Source organism: Mustela nigripes, chromosome 9 (assembly GCF_022355385.1).
Source record: "Mustela nigripes isolate SB6536 chromosome 9, MUSNIG.SB6536, whole genome shotgun sequence".
NCBI classification, from domain to species: Eukaryota; Metazoa; Chordata; class Mammalia; order Carnivora; family Mustelidae; genus Mustela; species Mustela nigripes.
Window position 1 is genome coordinate 43,014,850 of NC_081565.1, and position 26,928 is coordinate 43,041,777.

The following is a 26,928-nucleotide window of genomic DNA, read 5'->3' on the forward strand; positions in this document are numbered from 1 at the left end:
TTGTTACTTATGTCTGTCTTTTCATTGAAATTTTCAACATTTAAAATAATTCTGTCTGGATATTTTAGTAGCTTATTTTAGCTTACCCAATAAGGAAGAAGAATTTTCCTTTGGGGCCTTGAGGTCAAATTGTGAGTCAAAACTGACTTTATCCTTTGAGGTATATATGGCCGTATGAATCTGTATATTGCCATAGCTACATGTTGCTTGCTTGTTTGTTTGTTTGTTTTGGTTTGGAGAGTTTTTGTTGTTTTTGTTTTTGTTTTGTTTTGTTTTAATGGCAGCAAAGCAAAGTTTATAGAGCGATAGTACAGAGCTCTTGAACAGGGAGGGGACCGGAGAGGGTTGCTTGGCTACATGTAATTTTTAGGTATTACTACTCAGAGAAGTATTTCTGTAAGTAATAGAAAGTCCAAATAAATGTAAAAAGTGAAGGTTCTAGAATTAAACTGCCTGCATTTCAAATTTAATTTAAATTTAATGCCTGCCAGCATAACTCCACAGTTTGCTGGCTTTCTGTTTTTTGGCAAGTTACTTAAATCCTCCTGGGCCTCAGTGTCCTCAGCTGGAGAATTGGGGTAATACCCGTACATACCATACCCTATAGGATCGTGATGATGATTGAGAAGAGGATCATAAAGTGCTTAGAATAGTACCTGTAACATAGTAAGCATCGGAAAAAAAAAAGTTGCTGTATTCGCTTTGGGATTTTTACTCTGAATCTTTCATAACAACTATTCCTAAAATTCCATTTTATGCTGATGAATATTGAGGATTTTCCCCACATTTTTTTATGAAGCCTGAAGAAAATTGCTGGACACTGGAGATGTAGATTTATTTGCTCTTTGGAAAAGCCCTTTGAGAAAAATTAAGCTTGTTTTGCCTCATTTTTAGTGTTTGAAGGTTACAGTTCACTACCATATGATTTAATTTTTTTGAGCCTGCTCTAAGACTTTTATGGTGTTTCAGTTAAAAAAAATAACGTATCGTTTAGATAATTATAGTTCACCTTTTTTGCTATATAGTTCTGTAAAATTGGGCAAATGGGTGGTTTTTTAATCTATTGCCATATTCATGATATAGAATAGTTCCATCACAACTAAAAATCTCCTCTGTGGCTCCTTGTAGTCCAATCCTCCCATCCCCAGTCTCTGGCAACCACTAATCAGTTTCTGTCCTCTATACCTATTCTTTTTCTAGAGTGTGATATAGATGGACTAATACAGTATATAGCCTTTTTTTAAAAAAATTTTTATTTGACAGAGATCACAAGTAGGCAGAGAGGCAGGCAGAGAGAGGAGGAAGCAGGCTCCCTGCTGAGCAGAGCCTGCCGCAGGGCTCAATCCCAGCACCCCAGGATCATGATCTGAGCCAAAGGGTGAGGCTTTAACCCACTGAGCCACCCAGGCACCCCAGTATATAGCCTTTTGAGTCTGCTTCTTTAACTTAGCATAATGCATTTGAGATTCATTTGTATCGTCCTGTATATCAATAGTTCTTCCTTTTGATTGCTAAGTAGTTAGTATTCCATTGTGTGGACATACTATAGTTTATTTATTCACTCCCCACTTGAGGTAATTTTGTAAGTAAAATGATGACCCTTCAAAGGTGTTTACACTCCTATCCTCAGAACCTGAGAGTGTGTTACTTTATTTGACAAAAGGCACTTTGCAGATTTGTTTAAGGTTAAGGTTTTGAGATGGGGAAGATTATCCTGGATTCCCCAGCTTATCCCCCTTTAATTCTATGAGTTCCTAAAAGTTGAAGAGGAAGACAGAAGAGGTCAGAGAGACCCAACATGAGACTTGACTAGAATCTGGTGATGATCATCAGCTTCTAGCCAGCAAGGAGTCAGGGGCTTTCGTTCACGAACCTCAGTGAACGGAATTCTGCCAGCAGCCCAAATGAACATGAATTCTCTCCTAGAGCCTCTAGAAAGGAATGCAGCCTGTGGACACTTTGATTTGGTCTGATGAGACCCATACTGGAACCAGATCTGTATTACAGAACTGTAATATACATTTATGTTATTTTAAGCTATCAGGTTTGTGGTAATTTGTTACAGCAGCAATAGAAAATTAATAAAGGGACATTTCATCTATTTACAGTTTATAATGATTTCAAATAATGCCACTATGAATGTTTGCATACAAGTTTTTGATAGGAACACAATGAGTTTTCATTGTCCTTAGTCAAGTACTAAGAGTGGGGGTTGCTAAAGGGCTTGTCTGTGTCCTTGCTGGTACTGTATTTGAGAGTTCTGTATGTCTGTTGTTCTGATTTTGGCCATTTTAATATATGTGTAGTGATAGGGCATTGTAGTTCCAAATTTGAATTTCCTTAATAATAAATGACGTTGACTATGTCTGATACTATGTTTATTTGCATCTGTATGTCTTCCTTGATCAAGTGACTTAATTTTTAAACCAGTTTTTTAAACTGGTTCTTGTTTTTTATTATTGTGATTTGAGAGTTCTTTGTATACTCTGAATACAAGTCCTTTATCAGATATATGGCTGGCAAATATTTTCTCCTGGTCTCACTAGCCTTTTATTCTCTCAACATTTCCTTAGAACAGTAGATGTTTTTTATTTGGGGGAAATCTAGTTGATCAGTTATTTTTATTTATAGACCATGCTTTTGGGGGAGATCTTTGCTTATTAACAAGTCACAAAGGATTTTTTCCTGCATCTTCTTCTAGAGGTTTTATAGGTTTACATTTTTTAGATCTATTACCATTTTGAGTTAGTTTTTGTATATGGTGCAAGGTATGGGTTGGAAACCTTATCTATATGGATATCCAGCTGTACCGGCACCATTTGTTCAGTTCCAGTGAATTGTATTTGCACTTTTGTTGGAACTCATTTGATTCTTGTTTACATGAGTTCATTTCTGGATTCTCTTCTGTTCCATCAGTCTATAACTTTATCCTTTCTCCAACATCATAGTCTCTTGATGACTGTAGCTTTATAGCAAACTGATAATGTGTGTCCTTCTTTTTCAAAATTGTTTTGGCTACTCTAGTTTCTTTGTTTCTTGTTTTTGATAGTAGAAAGAAAGCTCATAGAATGATAGGCTGGCTTCTTTTAGCCTTTGTTTTTATTCCCAGGAGAGTGAGGAGAATTAAGAGTTTTGTTATGCCAGTTTGCCTGATTGTCAGCTTGCTTTTACCAAAAATGAGAAGACGCTGGCATCTTCTTTATCCACCCATTGAGGTATCTTCTGTGTATTTTTTATTTGTACAAGAAATTGACTTTTTTTTCTCTTTAGAAATTTATTTTAAACTTTTAGTAATTTGCATGTGTAATTGTTCTTAAGTTCCATAGATCTCCGCAGTGTATTATTCTGACTTAAACAAGTCCATTGAATTCTGGAAAACAAACAGACAAACAAACAAAAAAATCCATTGAGTGTTGAGTTTTAGAAGTTCTTTGTACATTTTGGATACTCTTCCCCCGTACTGTAGGTTGCCTTTTAGTGTTGTTTCCTTTTTTGTCCAGAGGCTTTTTTATTTTGATGTAATCCCAATAGTTTATTTTTTTGTTTTAAGAAAGGATCAAGAGTGAAATTATGTTTGGGTTAAAAAAAAGGAAGTCAGGGCACCTGGGTGGCTCAGTTGGTTGAGTGACTGCCTTAGGCTCAGGTCATGATTCCAGAGTCCTGGGATCAAGCCCCACATCGGGCTCCTGGCTCTGTAGGGAGTCTGCTTCTCCTTCTGACCTTCTTCCCTCTTATGCTCTCTCTCACCCTTTCTCTCTCAAATAAATAAATAAATAAAATCTTTAAGGAAAATAAAAAAAAGTCAGACTGTTATGGTTTGAGGACTTGAATCCCAGAGATCCGTATACAGCTCTTATAATTCAAAGCCAAGATCATATATTAAGCTACTTTAATGAGGAGTACTGTGGACAGGAGAAGGGAATTAGAGAAATAAAAATGGACTATTTTTTCCCTCCTTAATGAAAGAAATACAAAAGTCATTGCAAGATTCGTAACCCAAACAAGATTTAGCAGTGTGTTCTCTCCCTCTCTTACTTTTCTCTCGTGCTTTCTCTCTCTTTCTCCAGTTGTTACCAAATTCTTTGTCATAAAAGATTTATTTATTGGAGAGAGGGTGTCATACACACAAGCAGGGGAGGGGCAGAGGGAGAGAGAGCATCTCACGTAGACTCCCAGCTGAGCATGGAGCCCAAAGCACGGCTGGTCTCACAAGCCTGACATCATGACCTGAGCTGAAATCAAGTCAGAAGCTTAACCAAGTGAGCGACCCAGGCACTCCTACAGTTGTTGTAAAATTCTTAAAGTATTTGATAGAAATATTTAAATGCCATTTAAATATAAATTAGAATTACTTTAGTTTTTCCAACTATGACACGTAGTATGTCTTATCTGGAAGTAGACTTTTTTTTATTTTAATGAAACTAGAAATAAAAAGACATGTACTCATAGTTTTCTTACACTTTAAGACATTTCTTTTTTTGTGTATATCTTCTCTTTCATGCTCTTTGGTGGAAATCTTTCAGTTGTATTAGAGAGCTCTGTATGTATATAATTTTAGTTGCAAAGCCTACATCTTGGAAAAATTAGCTCATATAGATTTTAAAATTCCAAGCTATTTTTCTGGAATATTTTTTCTGACTTCAGATACTACTGATGGAAAAGCATCTAGCATTTAATTTTTCAGCCACAAGGTGGTGTACTTGTACTGCATCTATTGTCTGAAATTCTGGTGACTTTCTTCAATAGCATGTTCAAATCTAACAAGGTAAAACACACTGTTATAAAAGTTCACTTTGGGCAATAAAAGGAATTCTTTATGGCAGTAGGTAATCTTTATAGTGATGTCCAGTTTTATTTGAAGGGAAACCAAGGGGCTTTCACAGAAAAAAGAAAATAATGCATACTGTAATGCAAAAATCTTTACTTGGCAATAACTTCATGAATTATTAAAATGTAATGAGAATAAGAACATTACAAGAAACATCCATATTCCTTTTACTTAGATTGACCTATTATTAACATTTTATCCTATTTGCACACCCTTGCTTTACCTCTCTTTATATAGGTGTCTATTTTAAGACATTTGAGGCTATAAGTTACATACATTATAACACTTTACCCCGAAATAGTACCTTGTGCTTTTTTTTTTTAAGGATAGTGATATGCTATGTTTATAACAATAAAACAGGGTCAACGTCAGTAAACTTAACATTGGAATGATACTTGATTTATCCAGTTTACTGTCAGTATTTCAGTTTGTCATCTGACTCAGTAATGTCCTTTATAATGTTTTTCCCCTCCAGTTCAGCAGTGTCATGTCAAGTATAACATTTAATTGTCAGGGCTTTTTAGCCTCCTTTAACCTGGAATATTTTCACAACTTTTTTTTTTTTTTTTTTGTCGTCTTTTATAACATTGACATTTAACTCCTCACCCTCTTTTAATAGAACATTACTTTTTCCATTTTGGGTTTAACTGATGATTTTTTCCATGATATAGGTCATACATTCTCAGCTATAATATTGCATAGGTGATGTTGTATCCTTAGGGTATTGCATATGCCCAACTCCCACCCTCATCCCTGCTCTTTAAAGTTTATTTAAGTGATCTCTCCACCCAACATGGGCCTTGAACTCATGACCTGAGATCGAGTCACAGGCTCTGTAGACTGAGCCAGCCAGGTGCCCCACCAATGGCCCTTTTAATGGTGATGTAACATTATGTTTTTGTTCAGGTCGTTTAGATATATGTGTTTAGAAGAAGAATTAAGTGCCCATTCAAGGATGTGTAAGAGCAAACAAACATTTTCTTTAAAGGAAGATACTTAGAAGTAGATTAATGCTCCCAGTAGGTAAAATCTAATTTGACTGTAAGGTTTGAGGTAGCACATTTTAACTGTACTCCTTGCAAAGCTCTTAATGTACTATATTGGCATTTTATCTGTCCCTGGATTGCCAAAGAATATTTCTTGATACCTTCCTTGGGATTTGCCAGTTATTCTGGTCAAAGAATAAAATCTGAGTAGGTGATATAGAAAGAAGTATAAAACAGGTATCTCAATTTTAATTTTTTATATGTCCTAACTAATATCAGATCCAAATAATTTTGTAGTCTCTATTTGAGTTTGTGCTTGTATTAGTAAAACTTTTAACATAAAACAAACAGGTGAGTGCCAAATATGTTGATGGGAAAGAATATTGTAAACTCAAAAGAAATGATCACAAGTCTTTATGGTTATTTGAAGGATTTGTTAAGTGGATAGAAGTAATTTTGTGAGTAGGAAAATTCCTGCAGTATTTCTTATATGTTAGTTTTAGGGTATGTATAGAAATTCTCCTGAAGGTAATACTTACTTAGAAAGAAAATAGTCATTTTGAATATTTGTAACTAATTAATTTCTTTTGTTGAGAAGTATTTGTAACATTAATATTTAGGTGGTATAATGCCCTCTAAGAAAGAACATTAGTTTACCGCTCTGTTGGAGAACATGGTGAATCAAAACTTTTTTATGATCTTATACTTTAATCCATTTACTTTGATTATATATATATATATTACATATAAAATATGTATTTCACACATACCATAGACATCAAAGCATCTAAAATAATTCGAATGCCAAAGTGCCCATTAAGCAGAACTCTGGAAGTTGAAAAATTATTGGATTCCTCTGTAAGTTGTGATTTCTCCCACAGCTATCCTGAAGGTTATTGGAAAGGAGAAAAAGTTATCTCCATATTCCTTCCAGTTTTGCTTCTTGCTTTTTACAAAGACGTATACTGCTTAAATTGGTAGTGATTTATAGCTACTGTTTTTGACACTTATATACATGTTTCTGAGTTTTCTTAGTGCACTGAATGTTGTCCAGGGGGCTCAGAAGAGTCATTGTGTCTTCCCAAGTGTGTGACTTAATTTTGGGAATCTGAGCAGTAAGTATTATTTGATCAGATATAGTTTTAAAAATTGTTTTATTTGTTTTTATTCCTCAGACAAGACATCTGTGTAGATTCTACTTCAGCTGTGAGAGAGAACAAGCAACCTGAAGGTTTAGAATTAAAACAAGGTATGAATCAAATAGTTAATTTTTTTATATTGTTTACCTGAAGATTATAAGGATTTTACCACTAACAAATTTTCAGTATTCCAGCTGGCCCCCGTTTTACAGATCAGGGAACAGAATAATTTATTTGGTCCAATATTAAAAGAATAAAGAGCATAGTCTTTATTTCATGACTTCTTTAGCCACCGGGAGTAGTTCTGTTAGTGATAACTTGGTTGCAGTGCCACCAGAAAGCCGTTATCTTGAATAGTTTTAATTTAGTGATCTCGACTATATATCATCAACTGCAGGATATTAGAGATACATTAACTGGATAGCTTTGGGTTGTATGTGGGGAAAAACTTAATGGGGTGACTTTTTTTCTCTTTTCTGCAGAGGGACTTTGTTATTACTCCCTTCTTTATTTATAAATCAGTAGTTTCTGACATTACCAGCCAGAACTGAAGTGGTAATATGTAATTTATTTAAGCCGAATAGATCCACAGGGTTGCTCTTTCACATGTCTTTTTTGTTTCTTTCTCATTCTTGAAGGGAAAATTGAAAGTAAAATAAATTTTTATTAGTTACTCAAAGACCACCTCACATTTTTCCTCTGTCCTGATAAAATTACTTCATAGCAGTGAGAATCTGCTATAATCAAAATGATTGTTTTATTTATTACATAAGCCACTAAACTTTGATTGGCTTAGAATAATTTCTCTAAAACTTTTGTCAAAAGAACTTATTTGGTAGAGAGAAGTAGGTCATCAGTTTATTTAGGCAGAATTTCTTTTTTTTACTTGTGGTCTGTTATTAATGCTTAATTGACAAAGTGAAAAAAATTGGATAACTAATTTTGTGATTCACTCCATGTATATGTAGAGAGAACAAAAATCAAGATTTTTCTGTACTTCCAATTAAGTACTCTGGGGTTTTACAAAAATTTCTGATGGTTTCAAGAATTCCATTGTTTTTCACAAGTCCTGTTGTGTTAGCCTCTTAAATAAATAGACAAAAAAAAATTTACATCTTTATATTCTGACTGCTACTGAGCACCCAGCAAAGTCAGATTCATAGTTTCATTTACATTTACTTATCACATATAAATAAATGCTAAGCACACATCATCTTCATGTAACTCTTACACCTCATGAGTAATTGGACAACTCTGCTATTCTATCTGAATGTTTCCATTCTTTGCATCTATTGAGGAGGCATTGTGAAGGGTATGCTATTAGATCATCTGTGGAGAGAAGAATGTCATGTAATTGACATGGTTGATTCCAGTTCCTGGGGAAAAAGAATGCGGACCTCATTGTATAAATTAGCCAGTGCTGTGTTCTAAGGGAAGATGTTTTTCTGCTCTTATGTTCAGGTACTTGGAGCTCTTTAGAACTTGCTTCCCAGTGTCAAAAGCCTATTTTGGTGTGATTTTAAATGGTAACTTCAGTCATTTAAAAAACCAGCCATGGAGGCAAAGAGGAAGAGAAAAAGACCTCAAGAGTAGCCAGATACCACAAAGCTCAATTCTTTATGCTCGGGAGCCAATATAGAACACTTAGGTTCTGATGTAGGCAATCAGAAACATCAAGAACACACTGTCATCAGTATGTGACAGCAGGTAGAGGTGAAGAAACATAAGATTAGAGCACAGCAGTACCATCATGCAGTACAGTTCATGTGCATGTTTTGAATGGTTAAATTAAGTTGCACTCTTTTTTTTTTTTTTTTAAGAAAAGGGGGAATAAAAGGTAAAATATTCTAGAAAAGTGTCTACAATATAGTTAAAATATAAAATGTTTTGTTGCATTATGGAATGAATGTAAGTTACCTAAAATACTCAATTATGTGGAACATCTTCTAGGTAAATATTAGTACAGCTAAAATCTGAATCAGATAGTAAGTAACTTGGTTGGAGTTCCCCAAGAAGCTGAGGTACACCAAGAAATAGAAATCCTAGTGGTCTCAATAGAGATTAGTGCCTTTTTAAAAATGAACTAATGTTGTCTATTTTTTGTCGGGAGCCAGTACAGGAGGCCTACTATAAGAGCTGTAAGGGACTGAATATGATTGGCTGTTCATTTAGGTCCACTCACGCGGGAGGTGCATGAGCACTGCATTCTGATTGGTTAACACTGCCTGCATAAAAACGCATGTGCCCCGGGGTTAGAGGAGAAGGAAGAAAAAAGCGATTAATAAAAAAGGTTCGCCGCTACATGAGTCTCTGAGTCGTTCTTGCTGGCGAGAGCGACAATTTTTAATATGCAAAACTTGCAAAATTGATTTAATATTGTCTCTGACTTTGCAAAGCTAGCTGTTCTTGCCTACTACAGTGAGCCCCATAAAAACAGAATATAATGCTCCTTGTGAATGTATTGTCGTTTTGTTTAATGGCTTGACCATTTAAGCAAATTTCATGGAAGCTTATTTAGAATTAAAGTAACCCTTTGTTCAATAGACCAAAATATAAAGCAACAGTGAATTTTTTCTTTGCTCTTTCTGAATAAAGTCATTCTTATTATGTGACCTATTCATAATATGTGATACTGACATGTTATTTAAATTACATGTTCAATTTTTTCAGTTTCTCAGCTTCTAAAATACTCAAATATTGAGAAATATTAACTGTGAATTAGTTAATTGAAATTTGCATTTTTAACCTAGTTCTCATTTCATCCATCTTTTTGATAGGAAATATAATTTATGAAACAAGCTATGCTGAAGATGAGTATCAGATTGTGGGCTAACTTCTACCACACTTTAATGATGGACTAATAGCTGAAGATTTTCCTTCACTATGCAAACATTATTTAAATGTAAATACAATCTACTGGTTGATTGATTGGTAAAATAGGTAAAATAGGAAGTCTTCTTTTGGGATTAGTTTCCTAGCTTATTTTTAGCCACAGGGCAGCTTTATAAGAAACATCAGTTACAGTTTTGCTCTTTATCTTCAGCACAGCTGTGTTTGTGTACATGAGCACATATACCTGTAGAAGCCTGAGATCTTTGATTAATTTCCTGGAGGGTCTCAGGGCTTGTATTTTTTAAAAGGTTTAGCTAAGTTTTTAAAATAATAATTATTTTATTTAAGAGAGAAAGAGCTCAAGAGAGTATGAGCAGGGGGGCGTGGAGAGAGGGGCAGAAGGAGAGGAGGAGAGAGAATCTCAGGCAGACTCTATTCTGAGCCCAGAGCCTGATGCAGGGCTGGATCCCCCAACCCTGAGATCACAGCCCAAGCTGAAATCAAGTCTGTGGCTCAACCAACTGAACCACCCAGGTGCCCCTAATATAATAAATATTTATGCAAATTTTCTAAATTGGCCATTGGTGCTATAGTTTTAAAAAATGAAAACTGTTGTTTGTTAGAGGTATTTAATTTGTAGAAAATATTTTTAAAATATCAGATCTCTGCTAACATTAATGAGTTCTCTTTATGTATATATCTATAAATAAATTTGCTTAAGATGTTCAGTAATATTTAAATAATGGTCCATATTTAAATTACTGCTTTAAGGTTTTCAACCAGGTCTATGTATAACTTTGCTAATTATTCTCCTTTGTAACTTAAGAATATAGCTCTTAGTTTTGCATTTCTTCTTGGAAGTGGTCATGAGGAATTTTTTTTCAACTGTATATGAGAAGTAGCTAAGTCATATTTGGATACTTAGTTTGAAGAGGAGGTGAGGTTTTTAGCACTCATTTTAAATTATTTGAAGAGCTGTCAAGTGAAAGAGTGATTAAGCTTGTTCTATATTGCCTCTAAGAATAGAAATAGGGCCAGTAGATAGAGTTATCATTAGATGGATTTTGGCTCAATTTATTTATCTCAAATAATCAGAAATACCAGAAAATGAATGGGCTTCCTTCCTTATTGCTGAAGGGTGTTTGAACACAGGTTACATAAACCACCACTTGGTGGCTCTGTTGTAGAGCAAATTGAAGCAGTGTTTGGCTCTTTGGCCTTGATCTTGAAGTTCCTTTCTAGCAGTCAGATTACGTGTAAAGACTAGTGCCTAGTGCAGTGTCTGTATTTTCTTTTTTTTTTTTATTCTATTAGAAAATTATTCTTCCTTTCTATTAGAGAGGTACATGCAAACATACATAAAATAAACACCAAATTTTGCTGTGGTTGGGTTCAAATTCTGCCACTGTTGTGTTTTTTAAAAAGTAATGTAGTTGCCTCATGTAATTATATCTTGACCTTCCAGTTCATGAATAGTGTAGGGTGAACAGCTTTAAGAATTCACTTGTTAACAAGAGCTTCAAAAAGTTGAAAGGTAGACTTTTATAGGGGAAAAATGTTTATCAGTGGTTAACCTGTATGATGGAAGTTTATATTCTATGGGCCTTTTTTTTTTTTTTTTTTTTTTTTTTTGGCCTTTTAGACTAGTGGTCGCTGAGGTGTAATAATATATACTTCCAGAGAATGCAGGAAAAATTATACCAATACGTCTGAAGTAAATATATATAAAGTTACGTATTTGTCTCTCCATTTTAAAATTTCTTATTCCATATATCATTGTATTAGTACACACTAACTTATTGTAATATTACATATTATAAGTACAAGTACATACTGGAGCAGGTACTTGAAAACATTTTCACTGATATGTTTATGTAAGTAATGAAATTGAGAAGCTACTTTTAGACTATCATAAAAATCAGTGATGCTCACAGCTTATTTACTTATTACTTCTAAAAATTAATTGTGATGGAAGAGATTTTTGCCAATATTTAGCAAAGGTATTAAATATAAAACTATATGAGACTGTTGGAATACTTACGGTGAAGGATAAATGGGAAACCTCAACTGATCTGTGCTCTTATTGCTGTTATTGTTACTGTTGTTCTAAGGTAATACTGCACTGTGAGAAGCAAAGGTGAGTAAGTAGAGGGACTTGAATAAGATAGAATGAGGAAATGAATTGGCAGTTAAAAAGGAGTTGAGTTTTGCTGAAAAGCCATAGCTGAAGGAATACAAACAAGTTTTAAGAAGTTAAAAAGATAATGAGAAAAATGCCCTCATAGACTTCTGATGCTTTGTGAAAGAAGAAAGAATGAGTATCATCAGTTAATTAAGCAACATTTGCAGGAGTTTTATGTGTACATACTGCTGTAGAAGTCTCTGGATTGGCAAGTGAACTCTGTGCTTCCTCATCCTTTGAAGACCTAAATTGCAGGCACGAGTGAGAGAGAGCTGTGGGGAAACTGATAAAATTGTTTCAGGGCGTTTGGAGTTGGAAACAGAGAAGCAGATGTACAGCTGATTTGTTCTCAAAGTTCGGCTCTAATTTCTTTTTTTCTAGGCCTTGATTATCTTCTTGAGTGGCTCTAACAAATAAGTATTCACAGAATGCAGCTTCTTAACATGAGTTAACTTCTTTAAAGGATTCTTAGAAATTCATTCTGGGGAAATGATGTCCAGTTCAGCAGTTGGTGAAGTAAAAAGAGATTTGTGGTGTAACCATCAGTGCGACTAAAGAATTTACATTTCTCTTCTCATTCCTTTGAGCTTTTTCACAAGTTATTACCAGCAATGACTCCAAACAGGATCCTCCCGCCTTTTCATTTGTCCCTTTGTGTGTGTAGTAGTTGAACAAAAGGGTGAAAATTACGTTTTGTGTGGCAGATTAGTCCATACTGTTTCTTTTTTCTTTTTGAAGACTCCTCTGTTACGTTTAATTGTGCAACTTTTCTGGATTAAAAAGTAAACTGGCAAAGTTTTGGGATGCATAATGCTTTGTGTGTGTTTTGTCAAGAATGACATTATGAAGAATTTGATTTAGTATATGAGGAAAATGTTGGTTTCCATTTTTCTTTAAATTATACCCATTCTATCTTGTGATGTGTTTTATAGGATCCTAGACATAGTCTTAGGACAGCTGCTTTGGAGGTTAACATAGTCCAAACCTTCGATAGATGTTTGGATCCCCTTTGGATTCACTGTGCTTTTCAGTAATTATGTTCATATCCAGTTGATTAGCAGAAGTATCTCACGATATAGAAGTACTCCTACAAAAGGAAAGATAGTAAACATTATGTTTTGAAATCAGATTTTGTTACCAGTTTTTGAATTTTGTGCACATCCTATATCACAGTCTATTATTTATTTAGAAGTTTTGGTTGCAACATCATATGTAGTATATAGTCTTTTGGATTGATTTCTTTCCCTTTGCAGTATGCATTTAAGGTTCTCCCATGTCTTTTTTGTGGCTTGATAGCTCATTTCTTTTTATTGCTGAATAATCTTCCATTGTATAGATTTACTGCAGTTTGCTTATCCATTCACCTATTAAAGGACATCTTAGTTCCTTCCAGATTTTAGCGCTCATGAATAAAGCTGCTGTAATAATTTGTATGCAGGTTTTAGTATGGATATAAGCTTTCAACTCTGGGTAAACACCCAGTTCAGTTTTGTAAGAAACTGCCAAGCTGTCCTTGAAAAAGCTGTACCATTTTACATCCTGCCATCAGTGAATGAGAATTTCTGATGTTCCATATCCTTGCTAGCAGTTGGTGCTATCAGTGACTTGAATTTTGACTATTCTAATAGATGTGTGAGTGGCATCGTATTGTTTTACTTTGCAGTGCCCTGATGACCTATGATGCTGAGCATCTTCTCAGGGGCTTCTTTGCCATCTATGTATCTTCTTTGGTGACTTGTCTTTTCAGATCTTTTGCCCATTTCTTACTTGGGTTGTTTGTTTTCTAATTTTTGAATTTTAAGTGTTCTGTTTATATTTTGGATACCAGTCCTTTAACCAGGTGTGTTTTGTGAATATTTTCTCCCAGTTTTTTGTCTTCTCTTTTCCTTCTCTTAATAATTTTTCATTTAGTGGCACCTGGATGGCTCAGTGGGTTAAAGCCTCTGCCTTCAGCTCAGGTCATGATGTCAGGGTCCTGGGATTGAGCCCCACGTCGGGCTCTCTGCTCAGCAGGGAGTCTGCTTCCTCTTCCTCTCTCTCTGCTTGCCTTTCTGCCTACTTGGATCTCTGTCTGTCAAATAAATAAATAAAATCTTTAAAAAAAATAATTTTTCATTTAATACATACTTTTTAGCTCCATGTCTCCTATATATTTTATTTACTCAGGTGGGCTTAAAGGACCTACAAGAAGAAGATAAATTCAGTGTGAACCACCATTTTCATCCGTGATGCTTCAGTGGTCATTATGATTCTGTTAAGATCTGGGAGGCACTATAGAATATTTCAATGTATAGATTTTTTTTTTTCTTTTTTGAAATATACCTGGATTTGGATTTTGGTTCTGCCACTTCATTTGTGTGAACTATGGGGCAAGCTGCTTAAATTCTGTTCCTCAGTTTCATCATTTGTGAAATGGGAATAATAAATATGAGTGCTATGTAAGAAATTAAAGTCTTATTCAGTGGAAAAAAAAAGAAAACAAATATGAGTGCCTATTCCAATATGCTGGCATAAGGATTAAATGAGTTAACACATGTAAAGTGCTTTAGAGAAGTGAACAGTACATAGTAGATGCATAGTAAATATCAGCTCTTGTTATAATTACTTCTGCCATGATTATTGTTGCCATTAGAATTTTCTGTTTCATCCCCTCAGTATCATTCTTGCTGTCTCTAATTGGTAAAAGGATCTCTATATTGAATCATAGGCGGCTGTTATGTAACTTCTGCTCATTTGTCCTTGTGTGTCCTTTGGATTATGGAAAATGAATTTAATATTTTTCTAAACGATGTTTGTTCAGATTTTGAAGCTGATCCCTTCTTCCAACAAGTGAATTGTAGTTTTGTGCTAGGCACCAGAAAGATAAAATATGGCCTGGCTTGGAAAGAACTTCTCTAGTAAAGGAAAATAGATGAGTAAATTAATTTTTCCTACCTACTTGTGTCTGGCCTTAAATTGTATAGTCCCTGTTTGTCCTCTTAAAACGGGAAAACTCTTTGTGTTGCTGAGACAGCCCCTCTATTTGTATAGTGAACACATTGGCTTTTGGTGCCTACAGGTGTTTTTTTCTTTGTCCCTAATTATCCTCCCCCACTACATTCCCCCACAACCCCTGCCAGCCAACAGCTCTTTAACTGGTATTGCCGAATTCCTCCTTCCCTAACACTTTTCTTCTCAGTCTCCTTTGTGTCATGCTTTCCTCTGCCTGATTTCTAAAGGGTAAGTTCCCCATCCATCACCTTTCTTTGCACTTTTTGTCTTTAAAAATATATATATTTTTTATTTTTAAAAGATTGTTGTTTATTTGAGACAGAGAATAAGCATGAGTTGGGGAAGGGTAGAGGGACAAGCAGACTTCCCACCAAGTGTGGAGCCTGATGTGGGGCTCCGTTCCAGGACCCTGAGATCATGACCAGAGCCAAAGGCAGATGCTTAACTGACTGAGCCACCCAGATGTCCCTGGACTTTCTTTTCTGCATCTTATGTAATTCTAGTACTGGCAACTACAAATTTATTTTAACCAGTTCAGAGCTGCTTTCCAACCCTTTATATCTAGCTTACTTATTAGATGTTCAGTAAGCATCTTAAAGTTACTGTGTTCCAGGGTAAATTCTAGATTGTTCCCTGATACCTTGGCAACAAAGAAGGAAACAGTAACACTCCCCCTACAACCTTTGCTGCTCCTATAGTCCTCTCCATATCAGTAAATAGCAGTTACATTCTTCTGAGTGTCCAGGCCAGGAATCTGGGAATCATTCTTGACTGCTGTCTTTCATCTCTGTCAACAAATTTTCGGCTCTACTTTTACAATATTCAGAATCCAACCACTTCTCACCTCTTCTTAGCCATATTATTCTGATACCGATTCTCACAACATCCTGATCCCTGTATTTCTACCCATGTTCCCCTGTAGTCTCTTCCGTATAGCAGTCTGAATGACCGTAAAAATTAAAATGAAAAATGGTCATGTCACTATTCTCATCAAAGCCTTCCCATAGCTTCCCATCTCAAAATAGAATGTGAAGTCCTTCCGTCCTGTGGCCAGTACAAGCCGTAAGTGATATGTTCTGTCACGTTCCCCCTTGGTCTTCTCTTCCTTCCTTCTCACTTCCTCCAGCACTACAAACACTGTTTCCAGGGACTTTGCTTTTGCTATTCTCTCTGCCTGTGTGCTCCACACCGCAAGATAACCATGAGTCTTACGTGTATCATTTAGATCCTGATCAGATGTTACCTACTCTGTCTAAACTAATTAAAACTACTTTTTTTCACAGCTCATTAACCTCATAAGAAACCTAGAATTTTCTGAGCATCGATGTCAGTACTGCATCTCAGCACTGTCCTGTAAATTTGTAGAAATTACCTTTTTGTGAACATAGAACTGTGATGCTCTGTCATGTGTCTAGTTCACAGCATATCTTAAAATATAAATGTGAATCTGTCATGTGTGACTATAAGTTTTAGTGCCTGTCATGCAGTTTGTCCAAATCTGAAAATTAAACTCACGTCAGTGATACACTCTTACTTTAGTCAGCTACTTGTTCTTTAAGATCAGACGTCTCCAAATTAATGAAGCATTCCCTAACCCACTTGTGCTCACCTTACCTCATCTCTCTTACTAAATAGCACCTAGTTCTTACCACTGTTGCCTGTTTAATTACTTACTTGACCCATTGTAAAGACTGGCAAGAGGTCCCTGTTCTTTTTCTCGTAGAATGGTTATGGTTTCAGAAGCAATAATTGTGGATACTATCCTTTTATATATTCTCATGTGTGCTTTATGCTGTTAGTCTCACATACTTCTGTACTGAGTTTATTTCTAGCACCTGTCATTCCATTCTGTCCCTTACACTTGGAATTTCTTCTTCTGTCAACATCACCTAATAAATTCTAAGACCTACTTCATATCCCACGCCTATGAAAATCTCTTTGACTTTTCCCTATTGCCTTTTATACTCTGAAATTCTGGCATACTTTATATTTGCACAGTTTAGTACTTTATCATGTCCATATTTTAAGCAAACATAAGGACTATAAAGGCAAAAATCTATGCCTTCATCACGCTGCATATATTTAGTTTACCCTACCTGTAGCATTTTGTAAGGCCTGTCTCTTCTGGGACCTTTACAGCACTATTGTGGCATAGATAATGGATACTAAGTGAATATTTATTGATTTTTAGATCATCTCTGAATTTGTCATTCACAGAAGTTAGGTTTACAGGCTCTTTGGATGCTCAGTTTTCCAGAAGGTCAGTGTCTGGTTGGTAGACTACTAGACAGTTCTTCTTTATTAAATTGTTTGCATTTTCTTTTTTATGTCAGTAACAGATAGTATCATGATTAATTTTTGAATATGGTGGTTAACACGATACACTTAAATTTAAATCAGTAGTTAAAAACACAGCATGAAAGAATAACCAAGTTCTGTCAGTTTTGCTGAGAAGAAGGTTAAAGTCCTCTATAAAAACTACATTTATGGATTTAAAAAAAGCAGCTCTTTCTTTTTCAGAAAATAAAGTTTGGGTTTCTGGAAAAGACTAGAACTCACTAAAACTTACAAGTTGACTTTCTACAGCTAGAATACTATAGAATTGTGTCCCTTATAACTTAAAGTTTAGTAAAACCAAAGTTTTTTGTTGTTTCAGAAAAGAAATCCCTGGAGGCATAGCATTGCTGTCCAGTGAGCTATGGACTTTGTTACTAATGAGATTCTAGCAGGTTGATAACACTGGAAGCCTTAAGAGAGTTGAAATTCTAGAAGGAAGGACCTAGGACCTAGAGTGAAATGTGCTGTTCTAAATGGCATAACCATGAATGTGATCAACTTAAAATGAGATGAGAAAAATCTAAAAGTGAAAACAAAGCAAAATAGTATAAACCCTTTTGGTAACCAGCTCTATTCTTAATAGGAGTATTGGATTTTGGATTTTCTTGTTTTCTCCTCTAGGAGATATATATATATATATAAAATATATATATATGTATATATATATATATATATATATTTTTTTTTATATATATATATGTATACATATATATATATTTTTAGATAATGTGAAAAATGTTAATTTTAGGCTTCTGAATAGCAATCAACTCTTAAAAAAACATTTTATTTTGGAAACTTTCAAACAAAAATAAGAAAAAGATAGGAGCATTAACTCCCATGTACTCCTTTCCATCTTCAGTTATTTACCTCTGACTAATTTTTTATCCATACCACTACCTGCTTCATATTGCTAGATTGCTTTAAAGCAAATTCTGAACATCTTTTCAGTTCATCTGTAAATATTTCAATATGTTTGAATCTCAAAAATTAGAGATCTCTTCTTAAGGATGATCATAATGCCTTAAAAACGAACATTGCTTAATATCAGTTATTCAGAAACTGTTCAGATATAACCTACTACTCATTGGTTAGTATTGCGATATTAAGATGAATGGATTGGTACACATGTTGTCACCCTACCACCTAATGCTTTTAGTAGGTATTAATTACTGTTGACCGATTATTTCATTAAGGGTTACAGAACAGTGGTATTTTTAATCCTTAGATATCCAGTGTTCAGATTTTTCTGGTTGTCTTCATATATGTTATATATATAGTATTTTTTTTTTTTAATGGAGAGAGGGGGAGAGTATCTCAAGCAGGCATGATGCTCACCATGTAGTCTGACTTGGGTCTCATTCGATCTTAGGACCCTGAGATCATGACCTGAGCTGATAATCAAGAGCCGGATGCTTAACTAACTAAGCCATCCAGGCACCCCTGTCTTAAAATATTTTTTAAACTAGATTTGTATGAATGGAGATCCAGAATAAGTTCCCTACATTACAGGTGGTTAATACTAAGTTTCCTTCTCATCTGTGTGCCTGCCCTTCCATCCCACTTTCCTTTCCCTCCCTCTCTTTGCGGTTGATTTCTTGAAGAAACTAGGTTGTCAGATTTTCTCAGTTTGAATTTTGCTCTTTGCATCTCATTGTTTTATTTAATATTTTTCTGTAAATTGGTAGTTAGGTATAGAGGCTTAATCAGGTTCATATTCAATTTTTTGACAATATATTAGAACCAATGTTGTGTCCTTGAGGCACATAATACACCATTACTCCTCTTTTTTGTGCTCATGTTCCTAGCCATTGTGATATCTTGTCCACAGTGGCTGATAGGAATTCTCTTTATTTCTTGAGGCTGGCGTTGTTAGTAATCTAGTTTTTTTCCTCTGAGAATTTTTAGTAATTTTTTTTACCCCGGAGTTCTGATTTTTTACAGGATGTGTCTCAGGTATGATATACTGCAGTTGGCAAGCCTTTTCAATGTGAAGATCTTCACCTCAGATCACTTTTTCCTCATATTTCTTTATTTTCCCTCTCTACTGTCTGTTTTTGTTGTTTTCTGACTTACTCTATCACTCTCTTCAGTTCTCTGCTCAAATGTTACCATATCATCACATTGATCAATCTTTGTGAAAGCATCCTGCTACTGTCTTTTTATCCTTGCTTTATTTTTCTTTATAATACCTGATATGTATTTATAGTCCCTTATGACTTAAATATAATACCGGGACTTTTTTTATTCACTGCTGTTTCCTTAATGTTTAAAACAGTGTCTTCTACATGGTAGGCGTTCAGTAATTGCTGAGTTAATCATATTAGGTTGTTGGATTCGGGTAGTTCATCTTGATCTCTTAACTTTTATAGCATATTTTAAATATACTTTTATTTCTTCTCTACATTTAGAGTGTTTCCTTTCTTCCACTATCTTCCAGCAACCACTGAATGTTTGCTGTTGATAACTGTATTTTTAAATTCTAACGTTTCTTGTTCTCTGGTCTTCTTTCACTACACCATGTACTTACATAGTAGTTGCAGGGTCCCCTTCGTTCTCTCTCAGGATACTAAGTAGACTCCTTCCTCTTCCTCTACAACTTTAACTTCCCTCTCTTGGAAGTAACCACAATTAATAATTTACATAAATATGATTATCACTTTTTAGCTTACTTTGTTGACTTAATCCTGTCTTGATAATTTTTCCAACTTACGAATTTATTAAACTTTGTCCAGATGTATAAAATTCTTCTTTTTACTAATGAGGTAAAAGTAATATTGTTTTAACCTCTAGTTCTTGATTAGAAATTAAGTTTAACATTTTAAAAAATATTTTATTTATTTATGTCAGAGAGAGAGAGCACAAGCAGGGGGAGCAGCAGGCAGAGCAGGCAGAGGGAGAAACAGGCTTCCTGCTGAGCAAGGAGCCCCATGGGGGACTGGATCCCTGGACCCCGAGGTTATGACTTGAGCCTAAGGTGTACGCTTAACTGAGCCATCCAGGTGTCCCGAGTTAAGCATTTTTTAATATATTTTTCTATGCTTTATATTTCATATTTTGTGAAATGCTTGACTTGTTTCTACCCTTTGCCCATGTCTTTAGTTCTTAATGATACTTAGACATTGTATGTATTCTTACATTTGCCATGAAAATATGTATTTCATTAATATTTGCTTGTAGAGTACCTTTGTCTTGTTTTATTTATGGTATTTTATTTTTTCCCTCAGGAATCTTACTATTTATTTAGCTAAATTTGTTGATTTTCTTTTTCCTTTATGGATTCTCCATTTTATGTTTTACTTAAGTAGGACTGATATTAGTTTTATCTTCAGTTGCTTTACAGTTTTTATGCTGTTATTGTATTTTTAAGTGTCTGTTCTCTGTCACTTCAGTGGTTCGTGGTAGGGAAGGGAATTAGATATGTGTGCTTAATTTGCCATCTTCAGCAGGAATTCAGACAGATATTTAATTATTCCATGTTCTAGGGTTTGTCTCCTGGTTTAATTTCATAATTCATTATCAAGGAGTTTCACAAGCATGCAGTCACTCATAACATTTTAGATATGCTTCCATTTTATGCATTAAAACTATTCTAAATTGAATTTGTAGCAAGTAAAATATAGGCTCTCTTGAGGCTTAAATATGCTAGCATAACTTAAAAATTCTTTTGAAATTTTATCCCTCAAAATCTTTCTGATTAGTAATCCTTGTATGTTTGTGTACTTCCAGTTGGGTTTTTAAAACTTTTATTTTAACAAAAAGCAAACCTAAGACAACACACACACACACACACACACACACACATATTTAAAGTTTGTATTTTAACAAAAAGCGAACTTGGGATGTGTGCGCCCACTCGTGCATGCATGCAAGTTGGTGATGGGAAGGACAGAACATGACAGCACTGATACTTTAAGGATTTTGAATGAAACATTTTGGGGTAAAGTTACTTTTTTAGAAAGAATGTACAAGTGTCACCCCTTCCATTTTGAGGATCATACTGAGTAAGAAAAAACTTCATAATCTCCTAATACTAAGGATGAGGTGAATTATCTTCAGAAGCATAGTCGTGTGTTTGCAAATGATGCTTTAAAAAACAAGTCAGTAAGATGATGAAAATTAAGGGATAGTGAAAAGACTTGAAGTTTGATCCTTGGTCTTCAGATAATTTGTCATGTTACATTGTACGAGTCACTTGACTTGTTTCCACAAGTGTGAAATGAAGTGCTTATGCTAAGTTATTTCAGATACAAATTGTATAAAGCTTTGGCCCATGATGCAAGTGTGGTGGCCAGATGGAATTTGTGAATACATTCACCAATACTGTGTTAGGAGAACTCAATCACTTTGGATAATTTTTTTTTAAGATTTTATTTTTAAATAATCTTTACATCCAGCATGTGGCTTGAACTTGTAACTCTGAAATCAAGAGCTGTGTGCTCTACTGACTGAGCCAGACAAGCACCCCAACCTTCCGTAATTTTAAATGTAAACAGAGAATGCCAAAATTATAGAGCACCATTTCTTCATTCATAGGATATGTATAGCTGTTTAAAATAAAAGAAATAATGCAAAGCCCACCTTCTGCCCACTAAAAAGTTGGAAAGAAACCCAAAGAATATATAGATTAAAAAAAAAAATTCTTGTCAAGATTTACCTCTTGGGGTGCCTGGGTGGCTCAGTGGGTTAAAGCCTCTGCCTTTGACTCAGGTCATGATCTTGGGGTCCTGGGAATGAGCCCCACATCAGGCTCTCTGCTTGGCAGGGAGCCTGCTTCCCCCTCTCTCCTGCCTGCCTCTCTGCCTACTGTGATCTCTCTTTCTGTCAAATACATAAATAAAAAATCTAAAAAAAAAAAAAAAAAAAAAGATTTACCTCTTGACAAGTGCTGTAAACATTTTGATCCTGAATCTCTGGTGCTGGTAACTTTATAAATAAGGATTTTATTATTACAGGCTCAGGGCAGAAGAGCTCTTTAGCTGTGTGGTTGCTTCTTAAGCTTATAAGCTTAAAAATTATTTAAATTAGGTCAGAATACGTGTAGCTCAGTGGTTCTTAGCTGTCTGAAGTGTTTGGAAAAACCTAAAAATAAGATGAACATAATGTACATTCCATTAAAAAATATTTATACACATACCTATATATATTCCTATATTCTTTTGGTATATGACAGTGATATTTAGCTAGAAGATTTGCCATGTATGTCTTAAGGATATACTAGTGTAGGTTCTCCGCTTATTTAATAAAAGTATCTCCAAGATTTGCTGTTATTTATTTACCCACATATATATTCAAAGCAAATTAATTTCATAATAGTACAGCTACGTCGAAAGTTGTGATTTAGCATATAAGGGATTCCACACTTGTATCATCACATACTAAACCCTGGACCCAAGATAATAAATGAGCTTCAGTTATATTGCCTGGATGTTGTAAATGTAGTCCCTTTTTCTAGAAAATCTGGTATCAAAAAGGCCGGGGTGCCTGGCTGACTCAGTTGGTAAAGTTTGTGACTCTTGATCTCAGGGTTGTGAGTTTGAACCCCATGTTGGGTATAGAGATTGCTTAAAATAAAATCTTAAATAAAAAAAGATTGTTGAGTAAAAAAAATTAAGTAGAGCATGATTTACTGACATGTTGCTTATCTTTCGTTGGCTACAGCTATCATCAATAGAAAATTCTTTTAGCTTATTATCCAAGTGATGAATGTATTAAATGAAAGATAAGTGGTAACCACATCTTGGGAGAAAAAGAAAATAAAGTATTGCCATTTTATAAACTTTTTTATAGACTTAACTTACTGTAATACTAGACCTTGTACTTTAGAGATATCCTAGGACAATTTGCCCTAACTTTTACAGGAGAGAAATTCTGGGAAGGTAAAGGATTTGCCCCAAATCCCATACTTAATAGCAGGTATCCCAACTTTGAGGCTCCTCAGTCCCCACCCATCATTATGTTTAATTCTTCTGCTCTTAATTCATTATCAGGCAGTGACTTCTAGTTCGGAAAAAAAATCACTGTTTTTCAAAAATTTGTTTTAGTCTTTTAAACAAATTGCAGATTTTCACTCAGAATCAGTGAGTACAGATTTAGAATTTTAAAGAAGGCTAAGCATGCATTTTGAGACTATGAGCAACTTAGAGCTTCATTTCTTAATTTGTTTTTATCTCAAATTGCAGTACTTAGGTAAACCATTATTTCTTTACACAAAAGGCTATATTTTTTGTTTTTGTAGCTGTTTGGAGATATGTGTTGCTTTGATACATGAATATTTTCAGATAATTAAAATGGCAAATTTTTTTATAAGTTCTATTTGTAGGCCCAAATATAATTTATTGATTCATTTTCCATACTAATTTTGGAATAGGGAGTAGTTTTTTAATTATTAGGTTGTAGGAGGGAGGATCAGTCAGGGTCAGTAAATTGTTATTACAAAACTAGTGGAGTAGAATTGTTTATGGCCTTCCCTATACATTGAATTACCAGAATTTTCCATCTGTCAGTTTTTTCTTGTAGAAGACTAGCAAAGCTAACATTTGAGGGGTCATGACTTTTAAAAAAACATATTAGGAATTTAAAAGAGAAATAAATTGGACATAGAAATGAACATCCAAAGTATAGATGACACCTAGACTTAAGTAATGTCTAAAACCAAGGTAGTTGAGACTTATAATCTGTGTCTATATTCAAGGCTTTAGTATCAGTTATAGAAGTTTTATAACAAATGCATTTTTAATAATTATAGTTTACTAACTTTATTAATTAAAATCCTCTTGATGAACACTTACTTTATCTTAGCAAATGGACTTAGGCATTCTCTTTTAATTTATTGATTTAGAACAAAGTGTTTGAAAAAACATGAAAAGATTTAGGATAATTGCAGGGCAAATGGTGTCCAGCTTGCCAATGATATTTTTCCTTTTTTGTAGTTTATAAAGCAAAGTATTTTAAGCTCCTTTTAGGATGGAATTTTACTTTTTTATTAATAAGCAATGTTTTACTGAGTTTCCAACTTCAACTTTCATTTTGTATTGTAGAAGCTTCCCTGTGGTATAAAGTGTTGGGGCATTTTAATTAGGAAAAGAGATCATGGAACTCCATGCGATGGTATAAATTTTCCAGTGCTTCCATGTTCTACTAAATCGGAATGAAAAATACATTAAAATTTACCTTAAGTTATATCTACTTTCAAAGTTGAGTCCAGAGAAAAGGGGATGGGATAGAGATGATGGAATGTGTTTGGGACTCCATGGTGGGAGGTGGGATCAAAGAAGCCTTTTAATCATAAGTAGAAAGGAAATTTTGACGAGGGCATTTAGGTTACATGGTTCTTTCCCCTTTTTTGTTTGTTACAGGCAAAGGGGAAGATAGTGATGTACTCAGTATAAATGCAGATGCTTATGACAGCGACATAGAAGGCCCATGCAACGAAGAAGCTGCTGCTCCTGAGGTCCCAGAAAATACAGTCCAGAGTGAAGCTGGTCAGATAGATGACCTGGAGAAAGACATTGAGAAAAGTGTGAATGAGATTCTGGGACTAGCAGAGTCTAGCCCAAAGGAACCCAAAGCAGCCACCCTGACTGTTCCTCCACCAGAAGATGTTCAGCCGTCTGCACAGCAGCTGGAGCTGCTAGAACTTGAGATGAGGGCAAGAGCTATTAAAGCCCTAATGAAAGCTGGTGATATAAAAAAGCCAGCCTAGTTATTTGACTTGAGTCTGAGTTCTAGGTGTGTTTGAGCAAAGACACATCGTATAATTTTGTATATGACATTTATTTTGAGTCTTATGTGATATTTCTCATGTAATCATTATTAGATAAACTCATTCTTAGGCCTGACATACCTGTGGTGGTTTTGGTTGTTGTTATTTTTATGTATGTGTTACTGCTTTATGAATTCATGGCAAATATCATTGGATAACCTGGATACTTCGTTAGATGAGCATTTAGCTGAATTAATACCTGAAAACCCATTTAGCAAAGAGTCACTGTATTTTTTCCTTCATTTTTAAGTGTGTTGGCATCAAACCTAAAATCTTAAGAAAGATTGACCAAGCATGTTGCTCTTAAGGCTACCCGTATTTTGTGGTAGAATATTAAATTATTGCTTCTAGATTTGTCAACAATTTAAGAAATTTAGTCATGCTTATATGCACTTTTAAAATAAGTCTGTCTTGAAGACACCTTCTGTGGGTGTGAATTTACTGGTAAAGATGGAGTAACATTGTTGTAAGGCTTAGAGGTCTGATATGGCTGAGAAAAATGTTTTTTATAAAAGAAAAAAGACTTAATTTAAGGTCGTTTTTAAAAATGTAGAAGTAATTGCCCAACTTTAATTCCAGCAGACAAACCATTCTAACAGGTATTTGATATTATTGGACACTTTGTTCAAGTTTTTTTCTTCAGTACAAAGGGAACATATTTTCTTTTACATTCCAAGCTATTAGGCAAAGAATATTTTATTGTACAGGCTTTTATCTCATGTTTTTGCTTGAAGATTTGATGTGCTATAATTCCATGAATTAAAAATAATAAAGACTATCATTCTGGATCTGAAGACTTTTGATACATTTCCAAAAGCAAAATTAATTTCGGAAAGCTTTGATAAGTCAATGTTATAATTAATCTAATTTTGTATAGTTTTTGTAAATAAATTAACATCCTACGCAATAACAGATGTTTTTGCCCCATCACTAATTGTAGTTGTTTGATAACCAAAATAAATTTAGGTAAAGACTCTTAAAATAATTTTTTTTCTAAAATATAAATTTAAAACCACTGTTTTTATACTTACTAACAAATATACTATATTTGTAAACCATGCTCTACTAATATTGTATGAGGATTTTCCTCATACATAAAACTTGCTGGGATTGAGTTTTATTAGCTGGCTTAATTATATGTAAATGTTAAGAGAGTTTCTTGTGGAAATAGAGAGTGCTTATGAAACCTTAGAACTGCAGAGTTACAGATTTTATTTTTTTGTTGTTTCTGAACATTCCTTTAAATAATCCTGTTTTCACCCCCGCCCCTGGGATCTTTCTAATGTAGCCAATATCATCATCATTTGAAGTATTTCTCTTGTGCTGGTAAATGCGCATATGTCTGAATAGTGAGTTCTGCTTCAAGATGAAAAAGCATTGGTTATGGCAAAAGAATTTTTTATTCCAGCTGAAAGTTAAAATAGCAAAGTAGTACATAACAAACTCTATTGCTGCTTACTAATTATAAAATGCAGTAGATGACATTTGTGTGATTAAACATACAGCAGTAGACAAGTGTCTGAGTGCTTTGTAGCTGCCTGGTTACCACCTTCAGGAAGCATTGTGTGTATGCTTTCTTCACTGTGCAGAATGGTCTAGAGGACGTTTGACTAGAGTGGTACCTATGAGGTAGAATGAGCTGAATGAAGGAAGCCACTTAGCTTCCTACCTTGGAAAATCAGTACTCCTTTTTTTTTTTTTTTTTAATGTTGAAAGACACAAGAGCTTTTTGAAAAATGAATTACTTTGGAAAATAGGAATATGTTTGTTTTAGGAAAGCTTAAGTAATGGGAGAATACCATATATTGATCTAATGTTGCCATTTAAATTGTTAGCTCACAGGTATTTATTAAATACCTCTGAGGTGTTAG

The 26,928-nt window shown here is 34.5% G+C and overlaps 1 protein-coding gene across 1 annotated transcript in view; it reads left to right on the top strand.

Annotated features, from left to right (window-relative positions):
* CAAP1 (caspase activity and apoptosis inhibitor 1) overlaps window positions 1-25,845 on the top strand; it is a 46,737-nt gene extending 20,892 nt beyond the window's left edge. Inside the window, exons 5-6 of the mRNA XM_059411544.1 lie at window positions 6,990-7,063; window positions 24,651-25,845. Coding sequence (XP_059267527.1) covers window positions 6,990-7,063; window positions 24,651-24,997 — 421 coding nt within the window. The 3' untranslated portion in view covers window positions 24,998-25,845. The remainder of the gene's footprint in view (window positions 1-6,989; window positions 7,064-24,650) is intronic.
* The last annotated feature ends 1,083 nt before the right edge of the window (window positions 25,846-26,928 follow it).